The sequence below is a fragment of the Phlebotomus papatasi genome, chromosome 1 (assembly GCF_024763615.1).
Source record: "Phlebotomus papatasi isolate M1 chromosome 1, Ppap_2.1, whole genome shotgun sequence".
Lineage (NCBI taxonomy): Eukaryota > Metazoa > Arthropoda > Insecta > Diptera > Psychodidae > Phlebotomus > Phlebotomus papatasi.
This window is the reverse complement of record NC_077222.1, coordinates 58662901-58675704: the sequence shown is the minus strand read 5'-3', so window position 1 is coordinate 58675704 and position 12804 is coordinate 58662901. Positions and strand designations below refer to the sequence as shown.

The window sequence follows — 12804 nt, the reverse complement described above, 5'->3', positions numbered from 1 at the left end:
GAACGAATCAGTTTTTTCAACGTGTTATAAATGAATTTGGCCCATTATAATATTACATTTTAATAGCTAGTCCAATGCCTCAAAATTTTCAGAGAAGACTTATGGGTGAAATCCATAAGGAACATAGAAAAAAAATTGAATTTTCCGAAGTTTGAGTCGTCCGAAGGTAGCGCGCTTTCCCCTACATAATAAATTGAACTTATCGTATTTCGTACGGTAATAAGTGAAACATTAAAACTTATTTTCTCTGAAACTGAGATTGATATAATTTAGTAAAATAATTTTACACCTTTTATTCATATTAAAAACGACAGATGATTTAAAATTTGTTAAATCATTAAGAAATTTGTTCATGGTCGTGAAAATTCAACTGTCTAAATTTAAAATTTTATATTTTTGGATTTGGCACACCGTTTAGATCAGGAAAATTTCATAAAATCAAAATTCACATCCTTTTCTTTCTTAAAAGCTTAGCATATCAATCCTGCTCTTGAGCTTTTCTTGTTTTTTTTTTTTTTTAACATCACATCAAATTAAATTTGGTTGTCTTATTTTGAGTTCGAAAGAGTGGGATAGATGTATGCAAATCTTTTGAAAAAGAAAGGGACGCGAATTTTGTTTTCATTAAATTTTACCGATCTAAAAGGTGTGCCCCGGATGTCGGAGGCATAAGTACTTATTTTCGAATTATCGATTTGCTAAAAATTGTTATTATTATTATTAGAATTTTAAGGTTTTATTCACATTGTTTTTAGTTTTGTGGGTTAAGTGAATTTTGTGCATTTTTCTGAGCGGTTTTCTTTCGATTGCATGGTTAATGGCGTTAAATTTCTTTTTTTTTATTTTGAAATTACGTCATTAGATTTTGTGAGAATATTAATTTAATTCATACTTTGTTAATTTATATTTTTTGGTGTTTATGTTTTTTTTATGAACTAAAATTTATTTTACAATCTATTTTTTAATTATTTTATACAAAAATAATTGTAGACCTTTTCCGGAAGTTTTTGTACTCATGCACCGATAATGCAATATGATCTATTTATCATTAGAGTTAATTCTATCAAAAAGGCTAAGAATGAATATGAGAGTGCCATCTTCTTTTTGGGGGAGACTGGGGTAAAAAGTCACAAAACGGATATTTTATTTTTTACAAGCTACTCGAGCGCTTCAAAAATTTCTAATTTGCGCAGTTTTATAGGAAATTTACCGCTCTACAACTTTGTGAAAGTAATTTTCCTCTATTTTATAAGGAAATACGTTTATCAAGCCAATTTCTAAAAGGTAATTTTGTGACTATTCTCAAAAATGCTGGGGAAAATAGTACCAGACATTGGGTATCATCATATTTTGATTCGTTTCATTACGGGTTTCCGTAAATTTGAAAAAAATACCGAGAGGACATATTTTCATAGAAAATTTATTCATCTACACCTTTGTAAAACACAGTTTTCTCTACGAGAAAAGTGAGAAAACGAGAAAAGCGCTTTTCAAGCTATTTTAGAAGAAAAAACACACACAAAAGACTGCAAATCGTTTGACCAATGCAAACAACAAGCGGCGAGACATGATAATTACGTTTCTTTTCGCCGTGAGACATCAGAAATTGCTTCGCTTTTTTGTTACTTTTTACCCCAAGTGGCCATTTTTAATAAAAGGATTTCTGGAGAAAAGAACTTTTGTGAAATTCTAAAATAGATAGCGGATTCGTATTCAATTGATCCAAATTATTTAGAAAATATTCACCAGTGCATCAATTTTGGAAAATAAGTAGGTAATAATTGTTATCTTCTGCAAGGAAAATATTTCAAAAATAGGATTAAAAATTTCAATATTTTTTATTTTCGAAATTCCTTGTTCGAATTCTAAGAAGCTTACGACATTGAAGGTCCATGGAGGCTATCTATAGAAAAAAATTTGAGCCGTTATCTTCTTTACCTTGGAAGATATTGAATTTTTCGATTTGTGACTTTTTGCCCCAGTCTCCCCTACTAAGCATAAAAGTAATATTTTTTTTAACACTAAACCCAGCGACTGTTTTTGGTCGTTATTCCTAGCGCGCTCGGTCAAATGACTCAACAAATTTTTCTTGGAAAAGAAGATAAAATTAAAATTGAAACACTGAAAAATATATTAAATGCATATTTTAAGAAATTCATAAAGTTTGATAGAGACATTGTACCGTTTAAATATGTGTTAATTTTGAAAAGTTTTAAAACCGGTCAATTTGACTGGGTCTTGGTAGGTTTAGTGTTAATAAATAATACTCCTATAATATTGTATAACCTATTCAACTACCACTTTCAAGATTTTGGGCAAAACAAGGGTTCCTATCGAGCTGCTGATTTATTATGCTTTAAACCATAAGTTATGAATTTGACATGGTAAAAAGAGTGCTTTTTATTGCTCGAACTCAAAAAGGAAAAAAAAAGAAATATATTTTACGAGTTAAAAAATTCACAGACTATATAGCACACATTTGTGGAACTCTAGCCAACATTTTATTTAAATTGTACAAGAAGTATTAAAGCTTTAGGCTAGAATAGGCTTAATGAGGGTAAGAGCTATGAATATACCCTACTAGTACATTATTGTCATTCATCTCCTTCCAACACCAAATTCTCTGGTCGGAAAAAGGAATTGTTCAGATTGCCAAGTAGAGCATTTATTGATATGGGGCGAAATACGTAATAATAGCACATAAGGGCCAAATTGTAATAGTTTTTGTTGAGTATATAAGGTTTTATTATATTGCTAATTTATGATATAAGCGACAATTATCAATAATGTGGCTACATAAGCTTGTGCAGAAAGCGCCCTTTAAAGCTTTCGTATTAAATCGTCTTAAGTCTAAAATGGGATTATTTTTCGGCATTGTAAATTCCAAACAAATCTCCAATATTCCTATTACTAAACCAAACCCACTAAATTTATTGAAATTAGACTTCTCTAAGTAACAGGTATCTTCTAATAAATTCTTACAAAATATAGCTGCATTTTTTTTTGAAATATTATTTCAAACAATCTTTTTTAATACTTCCCCGGAACGTATGTAACACATCTTGCTGATATAGTGCTTTTAGAGTACATAAATATAGCTGTTAAAGGTTTTGAATTTTAGTCGAGCATGTTTGAAAAGCGTGGGATAAAAGTGCATCAATGTTGGAAATAGCCCCACCCCACTATCTCCCACAGATTGCTCAATCAGTCCTTTCCTGTTTGATTTCAGCAACAAAATCAAAATCCTATACACCTGACCAATCACTTGCACGCAAATCAACAAATAACAGCGGCTTCGAATGCAGCCCATTCGCCCAAGTCACCGAATCTCCAGCCAATGCATCCACATCAGACAATTCCACCACCATCTGGCACCTCACTGGCCAACTCGAATCTCATGTCAACATCTCTCAATAGTGTCCAGTTGACGAGTCAAATAGCCGGCAATGGAGCACCTCCCATGGCAGGAAACAATCATATGTCCGGACTGGCCGTACTTACAGCATCGGGTCCCACTGTTCCGATGTCAATGTCTTCATCCCACAGTGGTATAGTGTTTGACAAGGGAAATTCTTCCACGTGGAACAGTGCATCATCACTGTCGCCTACAGTACCATCGAATCAGAAGAAATGTGAAGTGAAATTGAACGCAATGCCGTAAGTCTGTTTTCCTCTTTCATATTTACATGCACAATTTTCCCCAGTAATACGATTGAAACTAACAAATAATTTTATTGTGAGAGTGAGAATGGTGTAATCTGGAAAATTTTCCATCTGTTGTTTGGGAAGAAAGACACGTTCTGGAATGCATTTCCCAGTTTGTTTGTTTTTTTTTTCTCTAATAGGGATTTTATGCAAAAGTTTGAAATAGATATTTTTAAGAGAACTTTTCCATACAATATTCAGAGGGGCAATCTTGTTATAAATAGAAGAAATATGAACGATGAAAATGAAAGATGAATGTCTGTTTTTTTTTTATAATTACAAATTCTACTCTACATTTCAATAAATATAAACATAAGTGGTCTGATTGAAAAGTATCGTGTTGCAACAGTTTAGCATTTCTAAAATAAGAGCAATTCATTTGGAAAATTATATTCAGAGGCTAAGGGGAGATATTTTTGCATAAAATAAATTCATAAAAGATGCATATAAATTTGCTGAATATTAATTTAAAAATTTTATTAGAGTGAGAAAGAAAGAAAGCCTGAGTGAAGAACTTAGTAGAAACATGCTTATTAAGTAATTTCAAAATTATCTTGAATTGATTCCGTTTAATAATGGATAAACCTCAGGTTTAAACCCACTTAAAAAAAACCTAAAAATTAAAAAATAAAACAAAATTTTCAGTAAAATTAAACTCATAAGTGAAACTCTTTTTTGAGGAAATGTAGTACCTACTCAATGTTATTGGATCAACTATTAAAAAAACAGATTTTTTGAGATTGACAATTTTGAGAAATATTTTTTTTTTAATTTATCAAAAGAAATCACAAAGCAAAAAATTGAACATAATAATTCAAAATCGAGTATATCGTCTTAACCCATTCAGACAATGTACCAGAAATACTTGTGATAGAATGTTCATATTTTGAGATTAGTTTCCTACAGACTAATAGACGAATTTTTTGAAAAGAAAATTTTTTTTATCTATTATGGGGGCGCGGGGACGGGGAGCCACTGTCAAACACACGTCTTAACGGTTACTGAATTTAAATTCTATGCATTAATTCATTACAAACTCTATTGCTTTAGATAGTGTAACTATCCAAGAAAACAAATTGGCAATTAGAATCCAAATCAGGAAAGAGGAAAGAGGCCAATTTTAACCAATTCGACTGGATGTCGAATTTTCCGTTCGTCATTTTGAGCAAAAATTTTGCATGACCTTCCGCGAAGTAAGAAAACAATAACAAGATGTATTTTCTTCTCTGTCGGACTATATTTCCCAAGTAATAGAAGAACTAAAGTTACTAAAAATCCATTCCCGACAGCAATTCAGATAACAATGGCCCAGGAATAAATTATCTAAAATCACTCAATTTGCGTATGATGTATAATACCATGGTAAGGAATGGGTTTAAGAGAATAAAATTGCCCTTAGAATATAAAAAGAGCAAGAAAAAATCTTAGCTCGTTCTCAAAAAAGTGCATTTTAAATTTTTTTCCAAAAATCACCAGTAAAAAATGCCCGCTTATATCGAGCTAGGATTTTTTTAACCAAAAAATGTTTTATGTATTTTAACATAATATAAACTCCACAAACATTTGAGATTAAGAATTTTCCCCCTGCCTGTCTTTTCGAATCAATAAGGAACAATATTTTCTTAAATTTTCATCTGAAAAAAAAAAACTATTGGGCTGATATGATAACTTCTTTCGATAACATCGACTGTTGATTCTGAAAATTTTTAAACGATAGCTACACTTTTTGTAACTAATTCATATATTTTGCAAAGATTATGTTCTCTTAAAAGTATTACAATATATGGCCCAACAATTCGTAAAAAGTCGATATAGATTTAACGATACTATCGAATCGATAGCATCGAAAAGTTATCATTTCCTCCTGGGTTTGGGCAAACTTATAATTCGTACTTTTCTACACGTATTGGATTTTTTATACCTTTCAAATAATTAAAAAAAAGTTTTAACTATAGTATATCCAGATGTGACAAGGTTAATAGACGAATATAGTTCGAGATTCAACGAAGATTTTTTTTTGATCGAAATTTGCACCACGTTTGCCTTGTAAAAGGGACAGATAATCCTAACCGGCTTATGTAGGTGAGATTCTTAACGTGAGCTAACTCGGAGTGCATGCAAATTCGATTTGAAGCTGAAGTTGGGAGACGCCATTCAGTTATCTTGAATCAAATTCGTGAAATTATACAAATTTTGTATTTAAACCAAAATATCAAGGATTTGGATGAATGACAGAAAAGTGTTATATGGGTGAAATGTAGACCAGAATGTTCTCTATAATTTTGCCGTAGAACTTGAACTCATCGATTACTCAGAAGCCAAGATAAGCGAGGTTTTTTGTTTCTTAACTCGTTTTTTCATCCAGAGTGCCCCAAGTAGTCATTTGTTGAACTTCAACTATATCAAAGAATTGTTGTATTTTGCGGGACTTTCCATTTAAAACCATATTTTAAGTGTCTTGGTGGAGTAGAGGCAGTCAAATTGGCATCTGAGTGATTTCAAAGCGTTATTATGGGAAAAATCAATTTTTTCACACTTAAACGGCAAAATCGGAGTGATAGCGTAGTCTGAGTGGAAAATGATGTATGAACGAAATGTAGAGACAAATGTGCTCTACAATTATGTTGAAGTAATCATCAAAATCGGTTCAGCGACAGTCGAGATAATTGAGGTTATGTGATATTGAAATTGGTTTTTCGACTGTGGCGCCCCTGGTGTTGGTCCCACGAAGTTCAAATATTCTAGAAAGTTGTAGCATTTGGTGAGGTCTTTCGTTTAAGCTCTCATTCATCAAAATCGGTCACATAGAACCGGAGATATGATTTTTTGAATTTCGTGAACTTTGACCCCTCATATCTCCGGTTCTATTGAAACCACAGCGCACATACGCACCATTTTGGAAACGTCCTAGACTGGACTACAACATACTAAAATTTCATTAACTTGCACAATGCCGTTTTTGAGAAAAGTGACTTTGAATTTCGATGAATTTTGACGCTATCACAGCGCCACCTGTGGTGACTTTTTGAACTTCCATCTGAAAGTCCTCATTGAGACGAAACCAAAAAGGTAAAATTTAGGTCGCTATGTTAATTAGAACCGGAGATAGAGGCCGGTCAATGTTCGAACTTTGACCCCTTATAGCTCGGGTCAGGGGTTTTAGATCGACTTAAGGTTTTTTTTGTTTGATAGGTATCATCAACGGCTACAACATACTAAAATTTCAGCCTGATGCACAATGGAATTTTTGAGTTATTTAACTTTTAAGATTTAAAAATTTTCTTTTTAAAAATAGCACCCCTAGCGGTGGTTTTATGAACTTGCGATGTTAGAAGAGGAAGTGGCATTTCATGAGAGCTTTCCAAAAAGCCCTCACTTTTTAAATTCTGATAATTAGAACCGGAGTTATGGCCATTTTAAGAATTTTTTTTTGGACCCTTATAGCTCGGGTCAGGGGGGTCGGGGGACCTTAAGTTTGGTATTGATGGAAAGCTCTAAGGCCCAGCTATAACATACTAAAATTTGAGCCCGCTCGATGCCATAGGGGCGGAGCTATTGAGAAAACAAAAAAAGGGGGGTCTTCAAAATGGCGGAAGGAGGGGTGGGGGGTGGGGGGTCAATGCACCAAGTTGCAATTTTCACCCGATATATAACCTTTGCCGAAAACCGCAAGTCGATATCTTTTTTAGTTTAGGAGCTATTAAGCTCCAAAGAGCGGCCGGCCGGCCGGCCGGCCGGGAACGTAAAATAGCCACATATATATTCGTGATCAGGAAGTGCTGAAACACATTTTGGCCAAGTTTGAGGTCGATCGGACGACATGAAATTTTGTTAGGATTATAGTAGGTGAGATTGTTAAGAATCTCACCTAATACCTTAGTCATTCGTTCAAGTTAATCCTAAAAAAGAAGTGTATAAAATTTGAATCATATTTGTGATTTCAGTTTTTAAGAAATCCTGATAACTGAATTCCTTTATATACACTTTCTATGCAATTAATATTTTATTCGCAGACTGGTCAAACATAGTGATATGAATTGCTAAGAGCTCTATTTCCTAGAATTTTATTCTGAATGACTTGGAAATATACGATAATATTCGTGACATGTTGTAATTACTGATTAAAAAAAAAGATATGGCAAAGCGTTCCAGCTTTGCAAAACACTCGAACTTACGAAAAAGAGGTCTCCGTGAATTAGTTTTTTGTATGATCTTTTGATTGATTAAATTGATTGATATACTTATCACAAAAGCATTTTTAAAATTGAAAATTGGTAAAAAAAAATGATATTTCTATAATGTTTTGGCATGAGTTAGGGTAAATGTCCTAATTCAAAACCATTTTCAGACGGTTTAACTTTTACAGAAGATTCAACACATTAAGTTCATATTTTTTTCTGAAGAGAATTACATAAATTTGCTCCTTGACTCTTCTAGAGTGTCACTGTTTAGTGAAAATTCTTTAGATATAATTTGAAAACTTCTTAAATACAAGAAAAAAATACGTGAGCGTAAAATGCTTCTATTGGAAACATATTAATCCAAATGGAGACAAGGGAAAGTTTCTAATTGGAGACAAACAGTGTAAGTTAAACTGCGACGAAAGGCTTCCAAAACCTTGTTGAGTTGCTCATCCTGAGTGCAGGATTTGTTCTTATTCCTGGTCTTTTCTCCTTTCCCATCTAAAACAATAAGAAAATTTCTTTGGAAAAAATTATGTTTCATGAAGCATTTGCAGACACTTCAGAAAAAAACCCTTTTTGTTCACGAAATAGGTAATTATTTCATTTGAAAACTTTACGTACCATTAACAATAAAGATTAGTACTTAATTCAACTAAAATTATCCAGAAATATGGCATAAATGTTAAACATAACGAATAAACAACAGTCACCTCATTGTGTTTTTCATTGGAAAACATGGTCGATCTATGAAAAATTCAATGGTGAAAAGGTACACTTTTAATTTTTCTGAGATATTAACAAATTAAAATTTGTGAATATGAATAGATTTTCGCTTTATTTGGAGCAAAATTAACTAAATAATGAAACTGAGGTATAGAAAATATATAAATATAGTAATTTAGTACTGTATTTATCATGAAAACAGTGACGTTTCTATTTGGAGTAGCGAAAATTTCCATTTGAAGCAGGTTTTCAATTAGCTTAATTTACCCTACAAGCATACGGACAAAAAATATGTAAATAAGCCATTTGAGGTTATATAACCAATTCATTACTGATTACAAGACCTTTCCAAAATATCCAAATTTAACCAAAACTTTTGAAAAATGGACCCTCTAAAGTAGTTAAATTTTGAAGTTGGGGGAAATAAAAGTCATAATAATGATCCTTGGGTCGACTTATGGGGAGGGGGGAGTTCGTATCTCTTACCGTTTGGCCTCTAGTAGGCTAATAAGTTCACGGACAGAAAAAAAGAATATTTAAAAGAGAGGTCATTTATGGGTATTCTACCGATTTATTACCGATTGTGACCGACGCAGTCGGGTTGTAAATTTTAAGACCTTCCCAAAAACTTCAAATTTAATCAAATCGGTTGAAAAATAGGCCCAATAAAGTATAGTTAAATTTTTGTCTTCAAAAATTCAAGGTGGCGATTTTTTTAGGTTATAGGTATGTTTGGACGAAATGTTCACCTGGACCACCTCCAAAACATATTCAAAAATAAAAGAAATTTTGGTGGAGATGAAGGGGCGTCAGGGATAAAAGAAAAAAAACGTGTGGAGATATTGTTTTTTATTGGGGGTCACCGAAGAGCGGAAGTTGATATCTTTTACAGCTTAAGCTCCAAGATGGTGACAAGTTGAAAAAAAAAGTCGATTATTATAGTATACCTGCTTTCTCTTTGAGTTCGAGCAGCAAAAATGAATTTTTAAAAATTGAAAACCAATGTAATTCCCTAGACAGACTTGCGACTTAAGCCGAAAGGCGGTTTAGTGGGAAAACTGATGGGAATGTAGTCTATTTAATAATTATTTTGATTATAATAACGTTAAGCCATCTTACGTCTCAGGCCGTAGGTTTCTCCAACACAGGCTTAATTTCAAAAATTTGTCTGAATTCCTCCGAAATATAATTTAGTAGAATCGATTTGCCTTTAAGGTTCTGGAAGTTTGCCATAAAAATTCTTTACAACAAATCCCTTATATGGTTTTTCTTATAAATTTATATTCTTCAATGAACAATGTGAGCAGTATATAAATTTTTTTGTGTGATGATGATCACATTAGGAAAATTTCTATAAATGGAAGATCTTGAATGAAATAATAATGCAAATTATCCAATATTTGGAACAATCAATGAACTGTTTGAGTCTTCTTCTGGAAATCAGAGATGGGGGCGAGATTGGACAATAAAATTATCTGTGTGAAGAGTATTTCTGTGAGAGCTTTTGCAAAGTCACTTACTGAAAGTGACTGGATGCATGAGAGTGTGAAGGCTTTTTATTTTCATATGCTAAAAGCATGACGGCTGTATCAAGAGAAGACAGTATCACAAAATGACTCACTGATTACTAAATTTGCCATTAATGTAATTTTCCTCAAATATGAGAGCTTTCAATTTGCATCATCAGCTCAGTAAATCAAGAGAATGAAGTCAATGTAATGCAATTAAGACAGACGACATGGCAGTTAAAATTTTTATCGTTTTTTATTATATAAGGAGATCGAATGAGAGACAAATTTGAAAATGTGTTACGATAGATTTTCAAATTTATGGTGAATGTGTGTATAATGTGGGAGAAGTTATGATATATTATCGTTATCAGGTGATGGATAGAAATGACACACCTGACGTGGAGAAGTTTTTTTTTGTTTTTTTTTTGATTGAAAATGAAAGTTGGGGGTTATGGATTGATTTGTTCAATGGAGAAAAGTATTAGTGAAAGATGCATTTTGTTGGATTTTCAGTTGGTTGTTTTGTTTATTTTTTCTTTAATGATGGGAATTGATTTCCGTATTTGATTGATGATCCAAGTGAAATGGAAAAGTGTGTCAGTACTTTCATTGATTGTGATGATGATTTCACTGGCTGTTGCAGATGGTTTCATGGGAGCATAACGAGAGATGAGGCAGAACATTTGCTACAGCCACGCGAAGATGGACTCTTTCTTGTGCGAGAATCAACAAATTTCCCTGGTGATTACACACTGTGTGTGTGCTTCCAGGGAAAAGTTGAGCACTATCGTGTTAAGTATTTGGAGAACAAATTGACAATAGACGATGAGGAGTACTTTGAGAATTTGGGCCAATTGGTGCAGCACTATGAGAAGGATGCCGATGGATTGTGTACACAATTGATCAAGTGTCTACCCAAGAAGGGTAAACAGGAGTTTTGCATAAATTCCAAGGATTTCCTAGATAAGGGCTGGGTGTATCCCGAAAGTGACATTCAATTGCGCGAGAGCATAGGAAAGGGGGAATTTGGGGATGTAAAACTTGGTATTCTGAGGGGTGAGAAGGTGGCCGTGAAGATGCTCAAAGATGATGGAGCTGCTCAAAAATTCCTAGCAGAGGCCTCAGTTATGACGTAAGTGTTTCTTCTCTCTCATAATCTAATAAGAAATAGTTTCTGAGGAATGATGATCTCATCATATTTTGTGTGTCAATGTATTTGTCTTTCAGAACACTGGAACATGAGAATCTCGTGAAATTTATCGGTCTAGTATTCACCAACAAGCATATTTATCTTGTGACGGAGTACATGAGCAAGGGATCCCTTGTTGACTATCTTCGTTCGCGGGGTCGACAGCACATTACACGAAAAGATCAAATTAATTTTGCATTGTGAGTATACTGAGAAAAAAAAACTGATTGGTTGATGAGGGGAATGATCTGAGACACTGTAAATTTTTCCCGTTCTCTGTGGCAAGATTTGGTGAAAAAAGAAAAAAAAATAATGCTGAAATTTCCAACTATTCTGTCGGATTCAAATTTTGCATAATAAGGTTTTTTTTTTAAAAGTGAAAGTGCTTTATGATTTGATTAGGAAATTGAGGAAACCCACTCATTTCACTTGCACATGTCGTTGGATAAAAAGAGTCATTGTATGTCTTATAAGGCTTACAATAATTTATAATTAATCATAAAGCGATATTGTTTATTACTTTTTAAATGGGAAAGCCCGGCGCATGCGGCGTATGCGAGCTAATTCGATAAAAAATCGGTAATTCAATTTACAAAAAAAAAAAAACACTTGTGCCAGCAAATTTCATCAAAGTAAAAATAACTATACTGAGAGAAATCCGAAAAAGTTAAAATAACATTCCGGAAATGTTAATTTTACCCTGCTAATTTTTTAGGTGTATTGGGGGTTAAAAGTACCCTTTTTCATGCTAATTTTACCCTTAAAAAGGTGTAAAATTAACATTAAAAAATGTTGATATATTTTTACACTTAAAAAATGTTAAAGTTATGAGGAAAAAAAGTTAATCGCACCCTCTCTTTTTTCTCATTGTACATGTTGAAATAAAAGTTTATATACTGTTTATGGGTTTAGAAGATGCTGACCAGAAGCTATTACTCATATAAAACTTTTATTTTTTCAGAAAGACTTTTAAGATTTTTTGTAAGAAGTTTTGCAAAACGAAACGAGACGGTCAAAATTAATCTCACTACCTCACTGTAATGACCAATTAAGTGCATTGATTCTCACTGCACTTTATCCACGAGGCATGGGACTGACAATTCTATTCTTGTATAACAAAAAAATAATTGATGTCTCGAAAAAATCGCTTGCCATTATTATTATTTATTTGACATTATAGACATTGGTAACTACCAAAATTTTTGTCTGCATTGTTTTACAAATTTATGCTTTTATCTGTGCCTAATTTTCATAATAACAGTTTTTTTTATTAAAATTGGGATTCATACAGAAATGAACAGAACTAAATCAAATTTGATTAGTAAAAAGTCAAATTTAGAAAAAGGTCAAATTTAAACAGTAATTCAATTTAAGGGCAGAATCACATTGAGAGCAGAATCACATTGACAGTAAAATGCTCACCGTCACCGTCAAAGCCCTCACCGTATTTCGTTGATTTACGCATTTTCATTGCAATTCTTACGAAAATTTT

General features: G+C 32.8%; 1 protein-coding gene across 1 annotated transcript in view; it reads left to right on the top strand.

Moving 5' to 3' along the window:
* The window catches only part of LOC129809431 (tyrosine-protein kinase CSK), a 49986-nt gene that overhangs the window by 27409 nt on the left and 9773 nt on the right, over positions 1-12804 (top strand). The window contains exons 3-5 of the mRNA XM_055859254.1: positions 3230-3657; positions 10767-11255; positions 11351-11512. Of these exons, the coding sequence (XP_055715229.1) occupies positions 3230-3657; positions 10767-11255; positions 11351-11512 (1079 nt within the window). The remainder of the gene's footprint in view (positions 1-3229; positions 3658-10766; positions 11256-11350; positions 11513-12804) is intronic.